Genomic DNA, 25,745 nt, shown 5'->3' with positions numbered 1-25,745 from the left:
GGCACCCCTAAGGGTAAGCATTGGCATCAAAGAGAGATGTGGTAGCCCTCCTAAGTCATCTTAATGATAACCATCATCATTTGTGCTTTGGAAGAAGGCACCATCCACCAAAACAAGGTCAAGGCCATCCAGGGGGTCATCTTTAATCCATTTGGGCATATCATCAAATAGTTCAATGTCCAAACTTTTAAGATTAGTGTTTTAGCATTTGGAGGCTCATCAAAGGGTGTAGCATCACGTGGAATCAACTCAAGGCTCGATGCTCATCTTTGGAGGGCCAAGGTGGGAGCCACAAAATTAATTTTGCTTTAAGAAAGAAACAAAGAACCTATTGGAAGGTTTTGAAGAAGAACGAAGCTATCCCTTAAGGAATCTCTACTACATGTGTGATACCACCTAAACAAACCTCTCAAGATCAAACGAGATAAACTTATTTAGGGACAAAAGACCATTAAAGTATCATAGTGAAAACTTTGGATTCCCCCAAAAGCAAAAAAAAATAAAAAATAAAAGACATTGTTTTTTAGTTCATGAGCCACTGTCATCCAACCCGGCGGAGTAGGCTCAAACTCGACCGAGCCGGTAGGGTTATTACCGAGCCGGCCGAGTTGTTAGACAACTCAGTTAGCTCAGTAATAACCCGGCCGGCCGAACCAGTTCACTGGTCAAGTCAACCCGGTGAGGCCTTGACTCGGACCAACTCGGCCGAGTCGGTTCCGAGCCGGCCAAATCTTAAAACACTATCCCCAGTCACCTTCTCACCATTCACTCTGCTCCCCCTAACCGCTCCTCGCTCCCAAGCTCACTCTTGTTCATTTTCCCTTTGAAATGGATCCCTCTAGATCCTTGGACTCCTCTTGCAAATAATGTGAAGGCCTCTACATAGAGTTGGATTGAACCAAAGACCTTCAGTAGAAATGGAACGCCCAATGTGAAGAAGCCTTTATCTCATAAATTGGGAAGCTTGCAAGCAAAATCATCCTTACTCAGGGAGGCGCCCAATAGGAACAATCAGCATTATAGGCATCTTGAGAAGGCAATCTCTTCGCTGCAAGAAATTGTCTTTGCACATCATAGTCAAATTGCTTCCTTAGAACATAAAATTTCTTTGTTGGAACAGAAGACCAAAAATGTGAGTGAATCAAACAACAGATATCAATATCATGTTGCGGGAGAAGATAAGTCCATCAACCAGGCCAAATGAGGGTGAACAAACAAAAAGCAAAGAATGCATAATCAGTTCTTAAAACAATTTTGGTTCTAGTTATGAAATGCAAATATGTACTTGTGTTGTCTTAGTATAGTAGAATCAGATTCTAGTAAAAAGTAAATAGTAGTCAAGTGACAACTCTATCTTAGAATCTATCTTCTTCTTTTGCATCTATGTACTCAAGCTTCCAAGCCTCACTCCTTTTTCAGAATTAACACAACATACTGGTTCTTGTTAAGAAAAATAAATAACATTAACATATTAACATTGAATTAATTTACCAAATAAAATAAGACGAGACCAATAACCAGTGTCTTTAAAAATGTATTTGATAAAATGTTTAGTATAAATATCTAAATAAAACACAACTAATGCATAAATATGGATATTTCTAAATCAATATTCCTTATAAAAATTTACCTTATTATAATGCACTTCAACTTTGAAATTTTTTACCATATTATAATTCACTTCAACCTTAATTTCTTTTTATTTAACAAAGTTGTGATGAACTATTGTATTATTAAAAGTATGTATATAGAATGCTTGAATTTTAAAATATTTATTGCTATGAATTATGATAATAATTGTGTTAATAAAAATATTAATTTTAAATGTTAATTAATGATTTAAAATAATGTAAGTGGAATATTCCTAATTGATATAACATTTGGAGAGTTATTAAGCTATAGTACAAAATAGTAAAAATGAACTATGTCTATTAAAGGTTATCAAGAAAGATGAAGGAGATTGGTTAAATAAAAAGGAAAATGTCAATTAACTCCTAATGAGACTAGAAGTGTGATTAACACCTCTTAGGGAGATTATTGGGTTGGAGATTTTAGGCCGTCAATATAGTGATACTTTAACTCATAGAAAAAGCATTGTTCATTTTATTTACATAAACCTAATTTGTTGCATTGTGTTAGGCTCAATAAAAGTTATTTCTATTATAACTTGTGTATTAAGACATTGTTAATATCCTCTAATTAGTATCACTTTAATATTTTCATATATTGTGAAATATGCATAATAATTTGAATTATTTATATAATCTATGTCATCTTATATTATCTAATGTCGAATGGTGTTGTCATTGATGCCAATGTCAGTTTTTGAACACTCTTAATATACATCATTGGATTGCATTAATTGGAAGCTCGAATGGACAAAAAGACCCTTGAAGGAAGTCCGAAAGTTTAGAAGCTCTTATGGTATGGTCATGATGCCCCGTATTTCATGAAGAAATTGAATGGAAAAATCAATGAACTTGAAAGCAAAGCCATCATAGGATGATAAATCTCAGTGTCATTTCTAACGATAAATGGCATGGCACATAACTCTTCAATGGCATGGCACATAACTCTTCACAGTCAAGGAAATATGCCCTATCAAATTTGGAGCCTTGAAAGTATGGTTAAAATGCCCCCAAATGAATGATATAAATCAGCTTTATAATTGATCAATTATTGGAAATTATATTTGAGAAAATATTGAATAACTCTGGTGGGTTTTGAGCAACCAAGTTGTCCTCAAAAAAGAATTCTTAATTGATATCAAAAGGATTTTTAAAACCCTCAAAACATTATGTATATTGTTGCAAAGGAAGTCGGTTCCTTCAAGAAATCTCGAATTTATTGGAGATCGAATCAGCTAATTTAAATATTGAATTCAAACATTTAAATTTTGAGGTTTACTCGGGTCGGCTCCTTGCTTTAAGGGAAAGTTGGCCCCTTCTAGAACCCCCTTGGTTCAGTATATAGAGAGGGCTCAGTTCTCCTCCAAGAAGCATCTTTTTCACTTGCTTTATCTTATAAATTTGCTCTGAAATCCGTCTGAGGCTAAGAGGGTAATTGAATTTGATTGTTTCATCTTTTGAGGTGGAACTTCCGTTGCTCCGAAAGCTACAGTCTGAGGCTACCTAAGTATGGATTAATGGCTCGTTTTGTGGCCTAACTCGCATCCTTTGTGGCATATATCGGTTGCTCGGCAATTTTGAATCATAAATCGGCCTCTTCTTTTGAGATAGATTTCGGACTTCTGAGGCAAGGTTACAATGAAATTCAAGGTTGAATTCAGACTATTTTGTGGGCTTGTCTGATTGTATAATCATTTTTGCTGGACAGAAATCTCTCCTGAGGCTAATCTCGGGCTGTCTAAGGTCCCTCTCTATGGAAAACTTCGGGGTGTCTAAGGCCAAGCCTTGGGCATGTTTAAGGCTAAATTTAAGGCCTGTTAATGTATTTATCTAAGAAGATATTACAGCAGCGTTTGAAAAGTTTCCAGGTCTGATTTAGGATTGTTTAGATCTTGGGAAAAGTTTTGTTATAAGGGATTTAACAACCGAGGGGGATTGCAACAAGGCACCAAAGAGTTTTTCTTCCTTGCCCCGCTCCATCAATAGGGGGTAGCAGTTGCAAGGGAGGAAGATTCGGCCTGTAAGAGGACGAAGTCAAGCCACAATAGTAAGGATGCATTTGAGCCCAAGATAGGGTTGTTTTCTTCTCTGAAGAAGGACTGAGAAGCAAGTACGTAACCACAGTATGAAACCTTTGATTTAATTAAGGCTGCAATGCAAATTGTTATAGGTGCTTACTGTTGTGATTCATAAGAAACCTCGAAAGTTATTTCTAGTGCATATTCATCTATTTAAGGGCAGAAAGGCAAGTCAGAATTACTATTGACTCAGAGTCGGTATGAATGTTCTTAATGGTGTCCTTATGATCGATTGGAGTTTGTTGTCATTTGAACGCAAAAGCTGTCACAGGATTGAATTTCATGTCTTTTGCTATGATGAGTGAGAACTAACACTATTGGTAAAGATTTTCATTCATGTTTCCAAATACACAACGTTATAATATAGATAAAAGACAACATATGATCAAAGTAGGTTCATGAATATATCTATTATATCAAAATGGCACCCAGTGCACTGTCCAATACATACATGATGATGATATAGAGATCAAAACAAAAACGCATAACCAAGGAGGCTAGAAATGGTCTCTACAACAAAATTAAACTGTGACCAGTACCACTGGCTAGTGGCTACTGCTAGAGGAGCCAAGATCATCTGGATCAACCACGGGTAGCATATCTACATGCTTCATAGTTTGTAACTCATTTTTAATCGTGTACCCTCATCAATCATCTTAGACCATCTCACTAAGATGGATATTAATAGATGTATTCATGAGAAGCGCTACAAAAGCAATTTGTATGTAACACAGATCAAGATATAGGATCCCTAACGCCAAACTACATCCACATCTACATGAGTCATGATAGACCCATCTACACCCCATAGAATATTTTGTGGTTATTCTCTAGTTTTAGGATCTCTTGGGGCAACTTCAAGTTTGTTCCCATCAACTTTGTAATATGTATAAAGATAAACTGCCATCTTCCAAAAGAGAATTGCACCTATAAACATTCTAACTAGAATCACATGTCTGATCAGAATTTCAATTTCATGTGCCCTCTTTATTACATGGTTCTTAGATAGTATCATTGTTTACTTAGAAATTCACATAGTCACAGATTGGCGTGAGGAATTTTATACAATGAAGGCAACAGATGTCTTGCTCCATTCTTAGAAGATTTCATGTTCTTGGCAAAAAGTTCACAACATTAGATCCTATCAAATGGTCAGCACCAAACTCATCACTTTCTATTTTCAAGCACTAAACAATTCATGCCACAGGAAGCCGTGTGAACAAGTAAACAACCTATGAAAACAGTCAGCGAATGTGGAATTCATGTGTCCACCAGCGTTTAACACAAATCTCTTCACCAAAAAGTGAGTAAAAAAAAATCATTGTTTTTTTGAGTTTTCGGGCCACTGTCACCAAGCTGGCCAAACCAGTTTGATGGCCGAGTCGACCCGGTGAGGCCTTGACTTGGACCAACTTGGCTGAATCGGTTCCAAGCCAGCCGATTCTTAAAACAGTGGTACAAAACAGCAAAAGAATTGTCTTCACTATATACCAATAAAGGATATTCATACAAAACATGACCTCATAGGTACAAGATAATTGTTAGCGAGTTGCATCTCAAGCACTGTATCTTCAACATGTTCGTGACACCACAATTTTATTTACCACTTCAAAAAAATGTTGATTTTGGACTTGTGAAGAACTCTTAGGTAGTCCCAATAACTACTTACCCAAAACATTAGCTGTACTTCACTACAAAATACCATTTTGCCATGTTTTGTATGACTTCAAATAGGAATCCACCACTGCCAATTTCAGATTTAGAAAATAAGTTGATGCAAATCTTGATTGTTTAACACATCAATAAAGTCAGAGGTCTGTGCTCTACTGGCTTCAAAGTGATCTGCAATCTCCACTCATAAAGATTTCACATGTATACTCATCTTAGGTCGTTCCAATGAATTCACATTGAACACAGAAGACGCAGAGTGACTGCACACCCTCAAATGCTCTATAATCTTGTTGAAAATTCAAGAGTCCTTTCAGTACTTCAATAACCAGCATTAGCATCAAAATCTTAGATTGGTGAACAATCTACACTACATTTTATCAACACAATCCATACTGTTAAAAGTAGACAGTTCGTACAAAGTAAATAACTTTCAGAAAAGCTTACTTCAATTTACAAGCACCTCCAGTGGCATTTTAATAGCACAACTTCATTATTTACGTGTTTTCCATGGTTTCCCTGCTTTTATAAATATTTTCATCAGAGTTGGCATTTTGAGATCCTGGTTTTTCTGTAACACTATCAATGATGACCTCAACTTTTTCATATTTTCTCAGTTTCATGAAATTTGTTGACATAAACAACCAAAGACCCTAAATTTCCTTGCCTGCCCATTACAGTAGTACTAAAACTGCTCCAAACAATCAAAACCATTAAAATGTGTTGGCATATCTTTCATAAGCAATCTTCTTTGTTCATTTCCACCAATTAACTGAGAATTCTACACCATAAATCATACATTGGTTAAGGAATTAATTACAGGACATCAAGACCAACGTATACATTGCAATAAAGAAGAGCACAATAAAGCGACCCCTAACTCCTGCGACCATCTCCCAAATAAAATATTATTGAAATTTTCAGCCATACGGCCAACTCCCATATTCCAAATTTCCAGTTACGGATATAACTCCCAGATTATATAATTCTTCAAGAGTGCTGTGTACAAAATACCAAGCGATGTTATTAGTGCCAAAGATGGCACCATTTCCAACTAATTTGTCACACTTGCAAATCCAAATGTATGAAATCATGTTTGCAAGACAAAACTTACAAATTCCTTCGGCATTTACTTTAGATTATTAAGTTTCCCAGTTACATTTTAATGTCCAATGATAATAAAGTAGAAGCCAATAGTTGGCTCAGATTAGGAATACACAATTTTCACAATCGATCTGTAAGCATATCCATCAATTCCTTTTCTTTTACCAGACCACCAAAGAATAACAGCAAACCTAACTCTAATAAAACAAGTTTCCACACCTGCACAATGATCTGCAAACCTTCAGAAGGCAATAACAAACCAAGAGAAGGACTGCCTTGCAGAAACATAATAACATAACCAGTAAAGAGGAATTAGAAGATAAATATCAAGCCCGTCTGCTCCAGCTATTGCATCATGTCTGGGTTGAAGTTAAGAGATTCCCTCCAAATGAGCTCTTTTATATGTTCCTCGGTGAACGAGGGCTGCTCAAAATCAAAGTTGAAAGGAGTGGGGCAGCTGGGTTCATCATTGATGTCATGCAGACTTGCCAAGTAAGGGTGACTCAAGGCCTCTTGAACTGAGAGGCAACACAATAATAACATATATCACGATTCAGTGGGAGATGAGATAAGAAAAACTAAAATCATATAGCACATCTTCAGTGTAGAACTTCCCTTCTCTGAGGCAAAAAACCTGATGCCATCACAGCACATCTGAAAAGAATAATAACTAGCCAATTATAGGAGCAACAAGTAAAATACCTGTAATGCGTTTGCTTGGATCAAATACAAGCATTTTTTCAAGTAAATCTACAGCTGCTGGAGCCATGTTAGGGAATTTCTGAGAAAAAGGTTGCTTAGGAAACTGTGGAAGTTGCCTGATGTATCTTCTAGCATTGTCACTCCGTAAAAAGCCAAGATCAGAGTCATCTGGTGAACCAATTAACTGTTAAGAAACCAAACACAGAAGAAATCAGCATCTGATGATTTAAGATAGGCAAAGCAGCCCCTTTCAATTTGTATCTCAATTGTTATCATTGACATCAAATAATTTATGTTTTAAGCGTAGACTTGCCCATCTTCATAAAAAAAAAGAATGAATAAGCATTTACCTCAGTGATGAGCCTTAATTGCTGAACATAATCTTTACCAGGAAACAAGGGCTCCCGCTTTAGTATCTCCATAAAAATGCAGCCCACTGACCAGATATCAATGGCTGCTGTATACTCGGAACAATTCAATAGTAGTTCTGGTGCACGATACCAGCGAGTAACAACATACTCTGTCATAAAGTCCGTTTCTGAAGTAGTCCGTGCAAGCCCAAAATCACATATTTTTAGGTCACAGTTTGCATTTAGAAGCAAATTACTGGGTTTTAAATCTCTATGCAGAATGTTTGCTGAGTGTATGTACTTCAGCCCTCTCAATAGTTGATATAGGAAGTACTGCAAAAGGACATCCATGTCAGGATGCATAACCATGCTTATTATTGACAGATAATGCAGTTGACAAGTTGTAATGGATATTTCCCTAACTTCCTATTAGATAACGTTCCTACCAACACCGCATGGCTAATAGTGAAGACCCTTAACCACTTCAATATGAAGCAACTGCAAATATATTGTACTTATCCAGAGCAGCCAAATATTGAAATACTGATAAAGCAAAGATAGCTTCACAAGAGAAAGTGGACTGCTGACAAATGATAAGCTAAAATGTAAGCCTTGGTGCACTGAATTTGCTTTGGTTGAAATATGAGTGACTCTGCCAGCTGAAAAGTCATTAAGCAACATCTCAGGACAAGCTGGATTGATAATTATGGCATACAACTCAGTTTACTAACCTTACAACAGAAGTGCCAAACCAAAAAAAGAGTGTACCAGCTTCAATGTTTAGCGGAAATAATTTAGTGCAATTTTCATTTTTCTCAATTGTGAATTTAGCAAAGCTAGATCCCTAAGTCTACAACTTCCAATTAACAATTGGACAACAAACTTTACAAATAATTGGATTCTGGTCCTAATCACTGAAGAATATGAAAAAACTTAAAATTTCAGTGGGCAAATAGGAAAACAGAAGATTTCAGTTGGCAGTCTTCTTTTCTCTTTAGCCTTGCTTTTATAAATTTATATTGAGCTAAATCCATAACCATAATCTCCAAAGTGGTTGAGGCCAAGATTAGATCTCGCCTCACTTGAGATCAATGACTGAGATTAAAACATAATCACTAAAGTAATTTACTTCACTTTTCATAAGTTTATTTAACTCAATTAGCCAACATAATAATTATGTGTTTTTCCAAAGTTTAAACTTACGCTAAGTTACATTTAGGCCTATGCAAAAGTACCTACCTGAGCTACAAACATCCACAACACAAGTGTGGTAGCTTGCTTATAAATCATCAGCTAGAAAGACATTTGAAGGCAAGGTTTGTGTGAAGAAATTTTGTGCCCTGAGAATTGAATATGGTCCACTACAATACTTTAAGTCTTGCTAGGGAAGCCTCCCTTGCGGGGATAATATCACCACAAAACAGCAGGAGAGTCGCCATTGAGGTGACAATGGTGGCTGATCTATTTGTTGCCATAAGACCTAGGTTTCCTAGTGAGGCTTTGCACTTGGCTGCTAGATTTTGTGGTAACCAATAACATGGTGAGGGAGGATGCTATCACATCAATCCAAGGATTTACACCCCAAAGCCAGCTCCCAGATTGGCAAAGCTTTTGGTGCAAGTAATGCCTATGTATTTAAATTTTACATGTTTAACTAGTTTGTTTCAGTTGAATAGAGTACTTATAAATGTGGAACAAATCCCCATCATAGGGATGCTACTGGAGTAATAGCTTGTAAATCATCACAGAGATAATAACCACAAGCCAGAGAGAGCCCACAAGGCATGATGTTAGACATCGATACTGCCACTGATGTTAATACCACAGTGAGGGAGGACACTAGCACATCCAGCTAAGGACTTACACTCCAAAGCCACTTTCCGGATTGGCAAAGCTTTTGGTGCAGATAATGCTTCACCACCGCTTTCATTGTCACTTAAAAAGATTAAGTATGTTTACCCTGATAAGCATTTTTACCGTGGAAATTAACCTAATTCATAGCACCTCCACAATTGAACTATAAGGAGGCTATTGCCTGAAGCCTAAATCATTGATATGCTCCAACACATAAGTTGTAGAAGTTGCTTACTTTAACCTACGGAGAGGGTATAAGTTGGGATTAATAATCTAACTATGCATCTGAAGAGAAAATGCAAAGAGAGATTGTTTGCACTGTCCAAAGGATTTGGTATTAATGCAGTTCAATGATGTGAATGTGACAGATTAGTGGTAGACGGAACATTGGTTTAAAATTTCACATGTTTCCAGTACTAACTTCATCTGCATAGTTTTTTTTTTCCAGTTCTGTTTCCACTCTTTCAAAACATGATTTAAAATAAAATATCCACTTTCGGAAAAGTCACATAAATAATTCTCTTCATGACCATAAAATGCAGCAAACCTGACAGTGATCCTCTGTTAATGGTTGAGTGGAGCGTATAATCTGGTAGAGATCTGTATCCATGAGCTCATATACAATATAAACATCATTAAAATTTTCTCTCTGAGGTGGCCGAATGATGTCTTTAATTGCAATGATCTGTACCACAATAAAAGAAATTGTCAATAACATCATTCTGAAGAAATGTTATGAAAAAATATCGGTTTCTACCATGAATACAATTTTGGGTAAGATCTTTGAAATATCACTCCAGTTGAACAAACAATAAGCTTATTCATTTACATACAAACGTGAAATTGACCTATCATAAGTAGGATTGGAAGTCCTTCAGAATTAGACAAACTGCAGTGGACAACTTGCAAAATGACAGTAGTCACAGAAATCCACAGAGAAATTTACATATACAGTTCACCACTAAAAGAAGCATAGACAAATAACTCAATGGAAATTAAAATTACAAAGTTAAATTTATAGAAAAAATAAAATTGAAGGGAAACAAAAACAAAAATAATTTAGAGACATGGTAGGAGACTGAACTTTTAAGGTATTTCGAACAAAGGAACAAAGAGACGAGTTTTAGGGATGGCTGAAAGGTACCTTTCCAATTTCCAGGCTAAAAGGGAATGTTGACAGCAAATATATAAAAACCAGCATAGATCCATCTTAATCTCTGGATCTATTAAGCCCCAAGGGGGATCAAAAAGAAATTGAGATGCCAATCCTTGTGTACTTTAAAAAGTCTGAGTTAAGAAAATGTACAAACCTTGAAACCATATTGGGTTGTTATTTTTTGAACTTATTAGATATTATATTTAGGTCGGCTTGTGCAACGTGTCATATCAGTGTTAGGCATGGGCATTAGACATCTCCCTCATTCAGTAGAATGCACCGAGAGACCGTGATAGTCATGGACATTACATATTTTCATATTAGGAAGTAGCCACACTATTTTATTATTCTCATTTTGCTTTAGAGAGCTTCTTTGATGTCTTATTTTTAGTATTTTGGAGAACAAAGTGGATCTATATTCCACTAATAATATTTTATTGTATGAGGAGATTGAGCTCAAATCTATATAAGGACTTGCTTTCTTGAATTCTTCATTCCTGGCATGCTTGGATTTGGGGAGATTCCCCTTCGAGCTTAATTGAATAATTTGAAGGCAATGAATGTAAGGATTTTCTTTTTTGGCATATGTGTTTGGATTCAATATTGCTGAAAACTAATGCAGAAACTTGCTTGCATCAAATGTGCAATGAAGCGCTGAATATGGGTCACCTTGTTCCTTTCTTTAGAAAACTTTAATTGTGATTGATTCCCCTTTTAAAACTGTGTTTATTGCTGGAAATGTCAATGAGTATTTCTATTCCTAATTAAGAACTGGCTGCCATTTGCATTCTGTATTGATAAATACACCCTTGTGCATGTCGGGAATCTCTTCTCAATTTAGGTTTTCACAAATTATTTTCTGTATTAGTAAACAGAAAGATAGGGCTGTTTGTGGGTTGTCAATCCAGCCATGTGATTCATCAAGGAGAGAGGTGCGAAGTGATTTAGGTGATAAAGGTAAGGTGACTTGTAATTCCTTTTAATAATAATATCATAGTATCATAAAGGATAATATTATTAATAATATTGATGATTAAGTCGAGATTGAACTATTAGGATTGATTAATGATAAGTTAAGTGATTTTCCTTCAACTATACTTGATTACCAATTGATGCAAGGTGATTTACTATTTTTGGAAAGTCATACTTAAGATGCTAGAAATGACTTTCTATTTTTAGAAAGTCACTACATAATTGTCAGAAATGAGATTTTATTTAAGGAAATTCATTCCTAAGCTGCCAATTTTCAACAACAAGATCAAACGGATCAGCAAATAGCTTCTGAAGCCAAACTGCTTCTACATTTTCAGCTTCAATCAAGCTAAATGTAGTAGAATACTAGAAACATCCATGTTATTCAATTTTAGACCAACACAACACCCAAAAGTGTTCTTTCTTTCTTTAATACATCTTATCCAAATACAGTCAGTAATTTCATGCATCAAGTGGTTCAATGAGCCAATCAAAGAATCAACCAAGTCAGCAACAGATTCTTGCAGCTTCTTCAAATTTTTCATCAAGCAAGTGTCCATGGACTCACAGTCCATCATGCCACAACCTTAGCAACGATTTCACGAAGCTCGTAACACACTTTCAATCCTACAATTCTTCAATCAGCTCCCTTTTACACTGAGGAGGTCCTAAGCCCTTATTAGAAACACAGCAAAAAAAAGTCACAAGCTCATCTTCAACAGATTTGGATCAGAGTCACTCGAATCATTCTTCATATTGGAACCCACAGCTGACTTCTTTACATCATGGAACAAAACATGCTTCAATTAGGTTGATCTTGTTTGCATTGTCTGAGTCCAAAGCTCATCCAATCACAAGTCTTCTTGTCACATTGTTCTTCCATCCATTTCCAGCAATTGCCACACCTTGGCAGTCTTCATTATGTACCTGCAATCCTCGCTAGGAGGCCATGGAAGAACAAATACAACCAAGCAAGATATACAAAGACAAGAGACTCATAATGAAATAACAATAGAAACAATCAAGAAAGTACTTATCTCTTGAGAATGTGTCAGCTCCCTCTTGATCTTAGTCTTCTTGGGTCCAGTCAACCTCATTCAACTCATCAAGGAGTTAATCTCGTCCACATCATCAAAGAATCCACATCATCAAGGAGTCCATATCATCATCAAGAAATCCACATCATCAAGGAGTCCATATCATCATCAAGAAGTCCACATTATCAAGGAGTCTATATCATCATCAAGGAGTCCACATTGACATACATAATCCACATCATCGATAACGATTTAAAAAATAAAAGAAATACAAGATACTTATCTTTCGAGAACATGTCAGCTCCCTCTTAATCTTTGGTCTTCTTGCATTCAAATTGCAAATCACTCTCATCATCAAGACGTCAAATCTTCTAGGAGCTAGGGTTTCTTCTTTATTTTAAGCAGAAGCGATCAATCAATAAACCCAAGGTTTTTCCCAACCCTTTTTGTCTAGATAAGGTTAATAATTGTTTAGTTAGGGTTTGCAATTTGTATAGCTAGGGTTTTGACTTCAAATCCTAATAATTCTTTAGGTCAAAATCTAGGGTTTACAATCCCTAGATGAGTAACGCTTAACTTCATCATTCTCGATTTCAATATCAGCGTCCTTGTATTCATTTTCAACATCATCAATCCTAGGGTTTCACAAACCTTAGGGCTTTCTTGTTCAAAACCTTGTTAGAGTTTTGCAAACCCAAAACATTCCTAGAGTCTAGTCAGACAATCAGACTTTCAAATCCTAGTTATTGCAATTTCATCAAGTCTCAAATCCTAGGCAATATTTTGATCAGACTTCAAGCTTAGAAGGGAATCATGCTTAGCGAATGGACTAATCTTGTCATCCTTGCATTTATTTCCAATGTCCAAAGCAACATGCTTCAGATCACAATGTATCATTTGTATTGATTTTGCAATAGATTTCAACCTCAAGGCTTATTCTAAGCATGCCACTACTTGGGAATTCATCAAGAGAGATATTGTTCTTCAAGGTAGGTGGCATCTTTAAACTTAGCAGACCTTTAAAAGTTTCCAACCTTGGTTTAATCATGATATTCCAAAACAATGTCAAGACACCAATTCTTTCACTTGCAGACTTGCAACTTGTTCATCTCATTAATGGTTCTAAAGTTGGAATACTGTGCCATCCATCACTGATTGAAAGCTCTAGTGAAGTTGCAATAATCATGATCATATTATAGGAGCATTGCTTCCAAAAATAGATAATAGATTTTCCGAGTAACATGGTCTTGAGTTCTTAAACTTATGAGAGTCAGCTTCAAATCAATTAGGTCGGCTCTCATTAAAGCAGTTTGTCCTTCTATTATGAACGGAACAGAGGACTTCTCAAAGTAGACATCAAACTTTTGAATCAAGGATTCAACTCCTTCTATAGTCACGAATTCTTCTATCATTATCATGGTCACAACATGGATCTAAATCTTCCACAGAGATTTAGCTTGGAATGCTGGCCATATCACTGTGCATCTTCAACAGTCATCTTGTTTGGATTAGTCTCCTTCACCAAATTTTGCTCTAAGTAACTCGAATTACCATGCCACAAAGAGAAGGCTCATATTTATTCAGACTTTGAATCATCTAAATTTAATTGTAACCCAGATACTTTGAATAGACTTTCGCTCCTAAGTGCTTCAGAAAAATAAATAAAACCAGAGATAGTTTGAATTGTCATCACAACAAATTGGATTACTAAGCTCGGATCACCTTGGATAGCATCTGTAAAATAGCAATATCATAGAGATAATGGTACCACTGTAACTCGGATAGGGACTTTTGTAAGAGAAAGGCTTGGATCTTCTTTGCATAGCTTAGACTAGTACACACAATTCGCATCATTCCATAGATATATAACAAATTCCACACTCCTTTCTCAGAGATATAGTGCCTCTAGTTCGTATAGATATCACAGAGAGTCAAAGCCTCAAGTCCGCACTGTTTTCCATAGTGCAATGTGCCTCAGAGGAGCTCGCATACCATGCTACAGAGAGGCTTGCATAACAAATAATACATGCCACAAGAAACTTGCATAAGTGTCACAGAGATGCTTGCATTAGACAAAATCTCACATACCACATGAGCTCACATAACACAGAGAATCAATGCCTTAGGTCCGCAAGAGTATTGGTGACTTTGATTACAAAAGCTACTCGAATTTACTTGGCCCTTATCTTCATAGGTTCGGACTTCAATTTGAGTTACTAATCCTTCCACAGAACTTAGCATCAGGGACATGGGGCAGAGTGTTGAGGAGGATCAAAACACTCGTCAAATCTTCTTTAGCATACAAGCCCTCTCAACCTTATGTATAGGGCCTTAAGGGAGTCTCGACCATCTTTCAATAGTTAGAAATTTTTTGGCCCTTCTTATATGGATCACAACTTCAGAGGATTGGACTATGATATACTTCAGAACTTCGGAACTCCTCTTAATAACACAGTACTTCTCCACTAGGCTTCAATGAGGGGTCATGCTCAAAACTTTTATCTTTTCCACAAAGACAAGTTACAGAACAAAATATAATTAAACCTTCCAAGGGAACTCGGTCAAGCCACAAAGGAGAACAGAGGCCTTAGAGATGATACATAGATGCTCCGAATTTTCTCAACTGCTCAAAAAACCAACCTCTAATACCATGTTGATATATCTAGGGCACAAGTTAGAATAAATTTTATTCAACATGATAACTACTTCCAATGATCAATTAGCATTAATTCCACATAGTATTCATTCAATATCATTAAGTAGTTATACAGAAGAAAATATCAACCATTAAACATGAAAGAGCAGTAGAAAATAGCAATGAGACAAGAGACAAAAATTAGGTCCGAGGCCAGGGCAAAACTCACAAGTGGAAACCCAAAAAACTTTACGTATTGGAGAAAAAGAGATCAAGATTCATCAATACATCAGAGACAACCATATCAAGATAATAGCCAAACCAATAACCAAGAACAAAATCAAGTACCAAGCCCTCCTTCTGAAATTCAGCCCTCCTTTTCTACTTCTTCCTTCACTAGATCAGATATAACCAAGACACAAATCAATGATCTCCCATTTATAGCCTTTCAAGGGGGGTCAAAAGGGTGCCTGTAAAGTTTTGTAGATGTTCTATGCTAAGAGCAATTTCACTTTTCTCACAGCAATCATACAAGTAGATAAGCAAAATGCAGATAGAACATATAAGCAGATCTTACAGAAGACAAATCAGAAACAAGAAAAATGTATGTGTTTGTTTCGGCGGTCAACAGGATGCTTCAACCAACAAAGTCTCCTTTGGTCAGCCAGCCCAGCATGTGTCACAACAACCCTCCAACCAGTAGATGAGTCAACCCAAGTCAGTTCTACAAAAGTCAACGCTGTCCTGAAAAGTCAACGCAGGGGCAGCAAGCTAAAAGTCAATGCAGCAGCAAAACGGTCAACCCTTTGACCTCGATTTTTGTGCCAGGTAGTATGGCCTTCAAAAATCGAACCTCCCACAAGTTTTCAGCTTGTTTGGACCAAGCGTTGACCAAAGTCAATGCTGGTCAAACTTCTGCGAAACCCTAGCAGCAGAAAAATCCTCTTCGTCCTTCCCACGTGTGGCTGAAATTCGTCCTCCAGGTAGCTCGTACTTTTTAGGATGAGAGAGGAAGATGTGAGTTATGTTGTGTTCAAATTCTCTCCAACTTTTCCTGTATATATATATCCATCAATGAGGGTGTGTGACACATCTGTTGGGCATGTGAGCCTACATTACAAAACTGGCTGACCTTTGCACATATAATTTATTAAGAATAATAAATTCAAAATATAAGTTCTGCTCATCGGATTAAGACTATTTTTATATGGATTTTACACCTCTCAGAAAGAGGAATCCAACAAAAATATTAGCCTCTTAATCTGAGCATCAGAACATGGAGTTTGGACCTAGTTGTCCAAATTTAACACTCCCTCTCAACTAGGGAGAACTCCATCTATTAGTGCAATTAACATCGTGAGTCATCCCGCCGAAACTTGCTTTGCTGGCTTCTTTATTTCAGAACAGAAGTGGGTCAGTCACAAAGACATCATTCCCCGACTGACATAATCAGTCCAGAGGTCCCAGACCTCACAAATCTTGATCCCAGATCAAGTGGTTGGACCATGCCATCCTAGATAGAGAGTACGGCAATCTCTGATGCGTCCATCAGTCTTTGCTAATAGTCTCTAGCTTTTCCACACCTCATTGGCCAAATGAGAGGTACTTCCCATGAGCCCTGAACTCAATGGGTAGGATGCATACGGGGCACAGATTAAATGAGTGGCGAACCAGCCCAATAATCACAAGGGTGGGGCAGAAGCATTATGAGTGCTTATAGCTCCGAGAAGCTATCCCCAAAGCCCCCAAGAGCTCCCAGAGCTCATCGTCCAACAGGACCCACATCATAGGGTCTTTCCACGACACCAAGACTCTCACGGAAGGTTAGGAACTTGACCTTCCCCAGGGGCTTAGTGAGAATATCCGCGACCTGCTCATCAGTTCCTATATGATCGAGCCTTACGGCGCCTCGCCGTACCATATCCCGGATAAAGTGGTACCTGATATCAATATGCTTGGATCGGTCGTGGAACACAGGATTCTCAGTCATACGAATCCCACTCTGATTATCACAGAGTATTACAGTGGTATCTAGCACATGTTGGAACAGCTCACTAAAGAGCTTCCTCAACCAAACTGCTTCACAACAGGCCATACTAGCAGCAATGTATTCGGCCTCCGCGGTGCTCAAAGCCACCGACTTCTGCTTCCTGCTCATCCATGAGATCGAAGCAGAACCAAGATTGAAACAGCATCCAGATGTGCTCTTACGATCCACCACACTGCCAGCCCAATCGGCATCAGTATATCCCCGGAGTATCACACTCCCGGCAGTGTATCTCAGCCCATGGTTTATCGTGCCCCGAAGATATCTCAACAGATTCTTGGCACCGACCCAGTGAAAATGATGAGGCTCAACCATCTGTTGACTCAAAGTATTCACTGCAAAACATATGTCCGGACGGGTGTTCACTAAGAACATCAAAGCTCCTATGAGTTGACGATACTCAGTAGGATTGGCCAAGATAGGCCCTGCAGCGCTGCCACTCAACTTCTTAAAGTTGAGTTCCATTGGTGTCGACACGGACTTACAGTCCACCATCCCAAATCTTTCCAGAAGCTTCACAATATGCTTTCCTTAAGAAAGGAAAATCTCTCCAGGTCTCTGCCAGACCTCCAGGCCTAGGAAATAGTGCATCAGTCCTAGGTCTTTCATCTCGAACTCAGCAGCAAGCTCCCTCTTACATTGATGAATGAGAGGGTCATCACCTGTCAGGAAGAGGTCGTCCACATACAGCACTAGAATGAGAGGCTTTCCTTCCTCAACCTTAAAGTAAAGGTTTGGATCAGCATTGCTTCGAGTGAAGCCCAGCTTCATCAAGTAACTATCCATCCTCTCATACCAAGCTCTGGGTGCTTGCTTTAACCCATAGAGGGCTTTCTTCAACCTGCAGACATAAGTGTCTCGATCTTGAACTTCAAATCCCAGAGGTTGTTCTACATACACCTCTTCCTTTATTGCACCATGCAGAAAAGCGGTCTTGACATCCATCTGATGAAGACTCCATCCTTGCGTAGCAGCAAGGGCTATGATGGATCGGATGGTGGTATATCGAGCCACAGGTGCAAATATATCGTCATAGTCAATTCCTTCCTTTTGAGAGAAGCCACGGGCAACAAATCTTGCCTTAAACTTTTCAGCACTCCCATCAGATCCATGTTTAATCTTGTAGAGCCATTTAGCGGTGACAACAGATTTGTCCTTCGGTCTCGGGACCACATCCCAGACATCATTCTTCATAATAGCCTCATATTCTTCATGCATAGCATCCTTCCAGACTTGATGCTTAATGGCTTCTTCAAAAGATCCAGGTTCAGATTGTATAATAGTACTCATGGCAGCTAGATACCCTTGGTATCTACATGGCTTCTTGCTTTCTCGGAATGTTCCCCTTGGGGCAGCATGACCCTCAGCATCTTCGAGGGTGTCCCTGAGCCATGATGGCCTCTTTCCTAGAGAAGGGGAAGGATCAATAGGGTCCATTGGCCCTTCAACATCAGGCATAGTCTCATCCTGGGGTTCTTCCAGATCTCCAGGTCTTTCTTCATGGTTTTCTTCAGATCTAGGAAGATCTACTACTTTCTTCAGGGAAGCATCTTCGTCAAAAGTGACATCATGGCTTATCTCTACTTCCCTTTGACCAGGTACATAGACTCTATATGCCTTAGAAGTCTCACTGTAGCCCACAAACATTCCTTTCTTCCCAGTAGCATCTAGCTTACTTCTCTTTTCTTTCGGCACATGAAAATAGACAGGACATCCAAAAATTCTAAAATGTGAGACATCAGGTTTCTTACCAGAGAAAACCTCTTCGGGAGTTTTGGAGTCCAAAGCGGAATGAGGGCATCGGTTTTGAATGTACACAGCAGTATTTGCAGCTTCTCCCCACAGAAACTTTGGAAGACCCTGGTCACATAGCATGGCACGGGCAGCTTCCACAATAGTCCTATTCTTGCGTTCAGCAACACCATTCTGCTCAGGAGTATATGCAGTGGTAGTCTCCCTCTTAATGCCAGCTTCTCTGCAAAAGTCTTTGAACTCATTTGACTCATATTCAGTGCCATTGTCAGTCCTCAAAATCTTGATCTTCTTTCCGGTCATATTTTCCACCAAGGCTTTGAAGGTACGGAACCACATGAAAGCCTCATCCTTCTTCTTCAAGAAGTATATCCAGGTTTTGCGAGAGAAGTCATCAGTAAATGTCATATAGTAAGAACATCCCCCCAGGGATGTTACAGGGAACATACCGGAAAGATCAGAATGGACCAGTTGCAATATCTCAGATGTCTTTGTGACACTTGAGGGGAAAGGTCCCCTTGTATGTTTTCCTTCAGCACAGCCCTTACATACACCTTTATGATTATTTCCAAAATCAGGCATCCCTGTCACCACCTTCCTTGCTTCGGGAAGAGCCTTGTAATGAAGGTGTCCAAATCTTCGGTGCCATAGTTCGGTTTGACGGATAGTATCACAAGTCATAGCTCCCAACGGACTCCCTCCAACCTGGTAGAGTGTACCAACTCTAAAACCAATTGAGATAGCTTCCTTGAAGCTCTTCTTCCACATGAGTACCTTTCCATCAGAGAAAGTTACATTGAATCCTTTGTCTTCCATGGCAGATACAGACACAAGGTTCTTCTTCAATTTGGGTACATAGAGTACATCTTGTAGATGGAGGACTTGTCCTTGAGACAAGTGGAGGGTCACAGTCCCGGTCCCTTTCACAGGATAAGTGGCATTATCCCCAAGGATAATATCCAGATTAGTATCCCTTTCAACCATGTCAGAAAGTGCTTCCTTGAATCCGGTGATGTGTCTTGAGGCACCACTATCGATTAGCCAGACATCCATAGTGTCGGGCGGAGATGCAGCTGAGAGAGCAGATATTAGAATATACTCATTTCCTTTATCAACAACATTAGACTCCTCATACCTGGTATTTCTGGTCCTTTTAGAAGGTGGATGGTTTCCTTCAAAGTGAGCCTTCCTCTTTCCTTTGGATTTGTCATTTCTTTGATTCCCATTCCTTCGGTTGTTGTTGTTGTCGTCACTATCGGGAGAATTCTTTTGGAAGGGGCATTCTCTAGCATAGTGTCCAGTCCTATGGCAGGTGAAACATTTACCCTTCTTCTTTTGAGTCTTAGTCCTTCCTTTGTCCTTGGAACCACCAGAGTTCTTCTTTCGGGAATGAGCAACATAGGCAGCATTTCTTTCATTATCAAATTCCTTCATCCTTGTTTCTTCTTGCATACATCTAGACAGAAGCTCATCAAAGTTAGGGATGGTATTATTGTTGAGAATGGTAGTTGTGAATACTTGCCATTCATATGGAAGTCCTCCAAGTGCGGTGAGAACCATCTCACGATCAGCTATTGTCTCCCCAATAGCTAGCAGATTGTTCCTGGTTTCGGTCAACTTCATAAAGAAAGTTTGAATAGACTCGTCTCGGCCCTTCTTCATATTCTTCAACTTGTTCTTGAGGAATAGCACTTGGTTCACATTGTTTACTCGGAACATAAGTATCAGTTTGTCATACATCTCCTTGGATGTGCCTAGTTCAGATATGTAGGCAACCAGACTCTTATTTATGGATTCCCTGATCAGCAGTTTTGCTCTGATTTCTCCCTTCTTATACTTGTGTTTAACAGCAGCAGAGGCATTTGATGGAGGTTCTTGAATCTTCCCTGTCACATGATCTAGGAGATCATGATCTTCTAATTTGAGATCTAATAACATCTTCCAAGCATGGAAGTCATCACTTCCAGTCAGCTTGTCATTCTCCCTGAATTCAAGCTTAGAGGAATCCATTTCCTTCGATGATGATTGCTATAGATAGAGTTTGTCTTCACCTCAGCTCTGATACCATGTAAAGTTTTGTAGATGTTCTATGCTAAGAGCAATTTCACTTTTCTCACAGCAATCATACAAGTAGATAAGCAAAATGCAGATAGAACATATAAGCAGATCTTACAGAAGACAAATCAGAAACAAGAAAAATGTATGTGTTTGTTTCGGCGGTCAACAGGATGCTTCAACCAGCAAAGTCTCCTTTGGTCAGCCAGCCCAGCATGTGTCACAACAACCCTCCAACCAGTAGATGAGTCAACCCAAGTCAGTTCTACAAAAGTCAACGTTGTCCTGAAAAGTCAACGCAGGGGCAGCAAGCTAAAAGTCAATGCAGCAGCAAAACGGTCAACCCTTTGACCTCGATTTTTGTGCCAGGTAGTATGGCCTTCAAAAATCAAACCTCCCACAAGTTTTCAGCTTGTTTGGACCAAGCGTTGACCAAAGTCAATGCTGGTCAAACTTCTGCGAAACCCTAGCAGCAGAAACCCTAGCAGCAGAAAAATCCTCTTCGTCCTTCCCACGTGTGGCTGAAATTCGTCCTCCAGGTAGCTCGTACTTTTTAGGATGAGAGAGGAAGATGTGAGTTATGTTGTGTTCAAATTCTCTCCAACTTTTCCTGTATATATATATCCATCAATGAGGGTGTGTGACACATCTGTTGGGCATGTGAGCCTACATTACAAAACTGGCTGACCTTTGCACATATAATTTATTAAGAATAATAAATTCAAAATATAAGTTCTGCTCATCGGATTAAGACTATTTTTATATGGATTTTACACCTCTCAGAAAGAGGAATCCAACAAAAATATTAGCCTCTTAATCTGAGCATCAGAACATGGAGTTTGGACCTAGTTGTCCAAATTTAACAGTGCCTCTAAGGGAACCAACTGACTTTAATAATAGGAGACCAACTTGATCAATTTGAGGAGGCAAAATAAAAATTCAAATTTTTCAATTTCTTCATGATGAAAATACCGACCATGGCTACCATATTTCCAACACAACCTCCTCAAAAGTGGAAGGCTCGGACTCACTAACGCTGCTTAACAAGGCCAAATAACTAGAAAATAATGTTGGTGGAATGCGCTATCTAAAAGTGCTGCTAGGAGCCTCCACATGCCCCTTAGTGTCCCTCAAGGTCTATCAGGCCCATCTCGGCCTCCTCCTAGTAGAGCTCAAAGGAACATCTCGCTCCTCCTCCAGATCTATAGGTTATGTCCCTGTCGTTGGTCCATTCTCAGCATTAGGTGCCTCTCGCTCCCGATCCTGTACTCCTATTAGCTCTCTCTCATGAGACCTTGTAAAGGTCCTGCCCTTGTGAAAACAAACATCCCAACTGATTATTACTTTCCTCTATCTTGGAATGTAGACTCGGTAGGCCTTTGAGAAATCACAGTAGCCCACAAATATCCCCTTCTCTATTAGGGGCTCCAACTTAATCCTCTTTTCCGTGAGAACGTGGACATACTGTGGACTACCAAAGATGCGCAAATGGCTGACATCCAATTTCACCCCTGTAAACATCTACTCCTGAGTCATGTCACCCAATATCTTGTGCGCACTCCTATTCTACACATATACAATTATATTGCAAAATTTTGCTCACAAAAACATATGCAATTCTTGGTCATAGATCATTGCTCTCGCTACCTCCATTATGGTCCCATTCTTCCTCTCAACAACCCTATTCTTCTAAGGGTTGTAGGGTACCATGAACTCCTCCTTAATTCTTGTTGCCCTACACAAATCCTGGAACTCGTTAGAGGTATACTCGCCCCCATTATTTGATCTCAGCACCTTAATCTTCTTCTCGGTCTAGTTCTCCACAAGAGCTTTGAACTCTTGAAACCGATCAAAGACTTTAAACTTGGTCTTCTAGAAGTAGATCCAAATCTTGTTGGAAAAATCATCTATGAATGTCACAAAGTAAAAAGACCCTGTGATTGACTCCACAGACATAGGACCACAAATGTCTGAGTGCAACAAGTCTAGCACTCCCTTAGACCCAGTCTCATTGTGAGGAAACGAGGCCTTGGCCTACTTGCCAAGTGCATACCCTTTGCACACTCCATCCTGCTCCACTCTGATCTCTAGATAACATGTAACCATTTCCTTAACATAGGAAAAACCCTTCGATGTGGGTGTCCCATCCTCCTGTGTCAAATCTCACTCTAGTTGTCACTCTCATGTATGAGAGCCTTCACGGGTTGTCCTCTCAACATATAGAGATTCTTCTTCGTCCTCCCAATTACTCGCTTCTTGCTAGGATCAGTTTCTTTCAATCCAACAACCACTTCGCCTCCATGAAGCTAACTTCTAGTCTTCTATCTCTATGGCCGAAACTTAAAGGAGATAATTCTCCAACCCCAATACAAACAACACTTCATTCATCTCCATGATACCACCTAAGTCATGTTGAAATTTTTTATGTTCTATGGTGTAACAATCACTTACTACAAAACTTTTTTAAGCTACAATATTAGATAATCAATTGTAGATAGAACATAAATCAAATGCACAATAGAGGACAACCAAGAACAAAATGAGACACGAAGAATTTAGGTCCAATGACAGGGGCAAAACCCACAAGGGTAAACCCCAACCAAAGTCTTCTTCTATTAGAAATCAATTGTTCAGCAAAGATACAGAGTACAATGAGAAATCATGAGAATGACTAAGTTCACCCAAATCTGAACAAGTTGTGTTGAAAATTGTAACTAGGTTCGGTCTTCATTATGATGTAATTGTTATCATGACATTGTATATTCTTTATAAAGAAAGAGAAATTATATTTTTATTTTGGAGTATGGCTTTCATACTCAAGTTCAAGTCAAAAGCATGTTCTTTGTGCTTTTAGGTCTTCTTGCTTTTAGGTCTTCTATGTCTTTCTAGGATAAAGAATAATATTGGTCATGTGTCAAAGTCTCATTCATACTCATTGTAATGAAGAAAAATATTTATTTTATCATGTAGAAGTCATGGATAAGCCCAAGAGCAGGACAAGTCGACCTAACAAAGGGTTATTCGACCCTCAAGAAAGGCTATAAATAGAAGGGAGATCAACCACAGTTGGACACTCACTCAAGCAAATTCGATCTGCAATAGCAAAGATGAAGAAGAGTAGCTAGAGGACGAAGAAGAGGAGCAGAAGTCGAAGTTTGTCAAAGGTTATATTTCTCTATCTATCTCGCTAGGGTTTGTGAAGCTACGGGCTACAAGAAACCGAAATTCTAAAAGTAATTGCAAGGGGTTGAAGTTGCAGGGCCGAAATTTTATAGCTGGGGTCGAAGTTGCAATAGCAATGTAGCAGTATCGAAGTACTGGAAGTTGGGGGCTAACATGGGTCTTGGAGGGTTTGTTGGCTTGGATCTTTGGGTCTTGGAAGTCTCTTTTGTAAGCAAATTCTAAAAAAGAGAAGCATTTTTTGGGTTTTCCCCTTAGAGGGGTTTTGCCCTAGCTTGGAGCCTATATCTTGTGTACTTTGTCTCTTTGTGATCTTCTTGTTTTGGTAATTGCTTGATGAACATAATTAAATTAGTAATAAAAGAACATATAACATCACAAGTAATTATCAAACTAAGGAAAATAAGTTATAATATGCAAGTCTCCAGATTTTCCAACAAGCTGTAACATGAAGATCATTGAGAGCAGCATGAGATGCACACACCGAATCAACCTTCCCTTCAGCTGAATCAACAATGAAACACTGAATCAACCTTGGCTCACCAAGTTCTGCTCTTACTTTCCATGTCTCGCTCTCACAATCTTCTTCAACTCTTTCTCAAATTTGAATTCTTCTTTCACAATGCACAAGTAGTGAGGGGAGAAAGAATAAGGCACATATATATAGGAGGAGCAACGAATCCATGACATAAAGGAGAAGCAACTTGCATGCTAAGAGGAGTGTAACTCATGCCCATTTATGAAATGGAACTCATTCCATTAAGGAGGTACACGTCTTTGTAACTTATGCTTTTAAGAGAGAGTGTAAGTGTTAATTTTTGGTATGTCCTATGCTTAAGAGCAATTTACTTCAATTTTCTTATTAGCCCAATATCAATATCCAGATTAGCAATCACATCAGCATGATAGTAAAATGCAGATAGAACATAAACATAAACAATAGAAGACAAGAGGACACAAGATGTGGCACCAGCCAAGGAAAAACCCTAATGTGGGGAAACCCTTGATCAATTCTTCTTATATTCTTCAATAGTTCAGCAGAGAGATAGAGATAGTACAAATCTGATATTTTATGACAGCAATAGTAAAGCCTTGACTAGAGAAGTCAATGCTGGTCAAACTGGATGGAAATATTTCTCTAAGTGGCTTGGTCAAGCCCAGTCAACTTCAGCCTCCAACAGTTAGCTCAATCAGCCCAAATGTTGCTCATAATACTGATTTCATTCCGCTAATGATTATTATTCTAGTTAGGGCACTTGATGCAACCCTAAACTCTTATAACAGTCTTCAAACAGTCCCTAAGAGTGTTGTGGCATACCCTTAAAGAGATCATCAATCTAGTAGCCCTTCACAAAACACTGTTGCAACATGTTGGCACTGTCGTTTGCTGCATTACTGGTTAGGGCATGTCCTGTAGCCTTGGTTCCACCACACAGTCAGGAGACAAGACCTTTTAGGATTATGGTTTACCTTGGAGACCCTTCTCTCTGCCACGCTTCTTTCTAAAGTTGTTGTCCACCCTTGACA

At 38.6% G+C, this 25,745-nt stretch overlaps 1 protein-coding gene across 1 annotated transcript in view; it reads right to left on the bottom strand.

Moving 5' to 3' along the window:
• Positions 1 to 6,316: 6,316 nt before the first annotated feature.
• The window catches only part of LOC149169151 (mitogen-activated protein kinase 4b), a 71,789-nt gene continuing 52,360 nt past the window's right edge, over positions 6,317 to 25,745 (bottom strand). Inside the window, exons 3-6 of the mRNA XM_089428586.1 lie at positions 9,932 to 10,069; positions 7,531 to 7,863; positions 7,181 to 7,364; positions 6,317 to 6,996 (exon numbers count right to left, since the gene is read on the bottom strand). Of these exons, the coding sequence (XP_089284712.1) occupies positions 6,824 to 6,996; positions 7,181 to 7,364; positions 7,531 to 7,863; positions 9,932 to 10,069 (828 nt within the window). The 3' untranslated portion in view covers positions 6,317 to 6,823. The remainder of the gene's footprint in view (positions 6,997 to 7,180; positions 7,365 to 7,530; positions 7,864 to 9,931; positions 10,070 to 25,745) is intronic.

This window comes from Pinus tabuliformis, chromosome 4_2 (assembly GCF_031772625.1).
Source record: "Pinus tabuliformis cultivar Carrire ecotype Pingquan chromosome 4_2, CPIR1, whole genome shotgun sequence".
Lineage (NCBI taxonomy): Eukaryota > Viridiplantae > Streptophyta > Pinopsida > Pinales > Pinaceae > Pinus > Pinus tabuliformis.
Note: the sequence above shows the minus strand (reverse complement) of the source record. Positions and strands in the feature narration are given on the sequence as shown.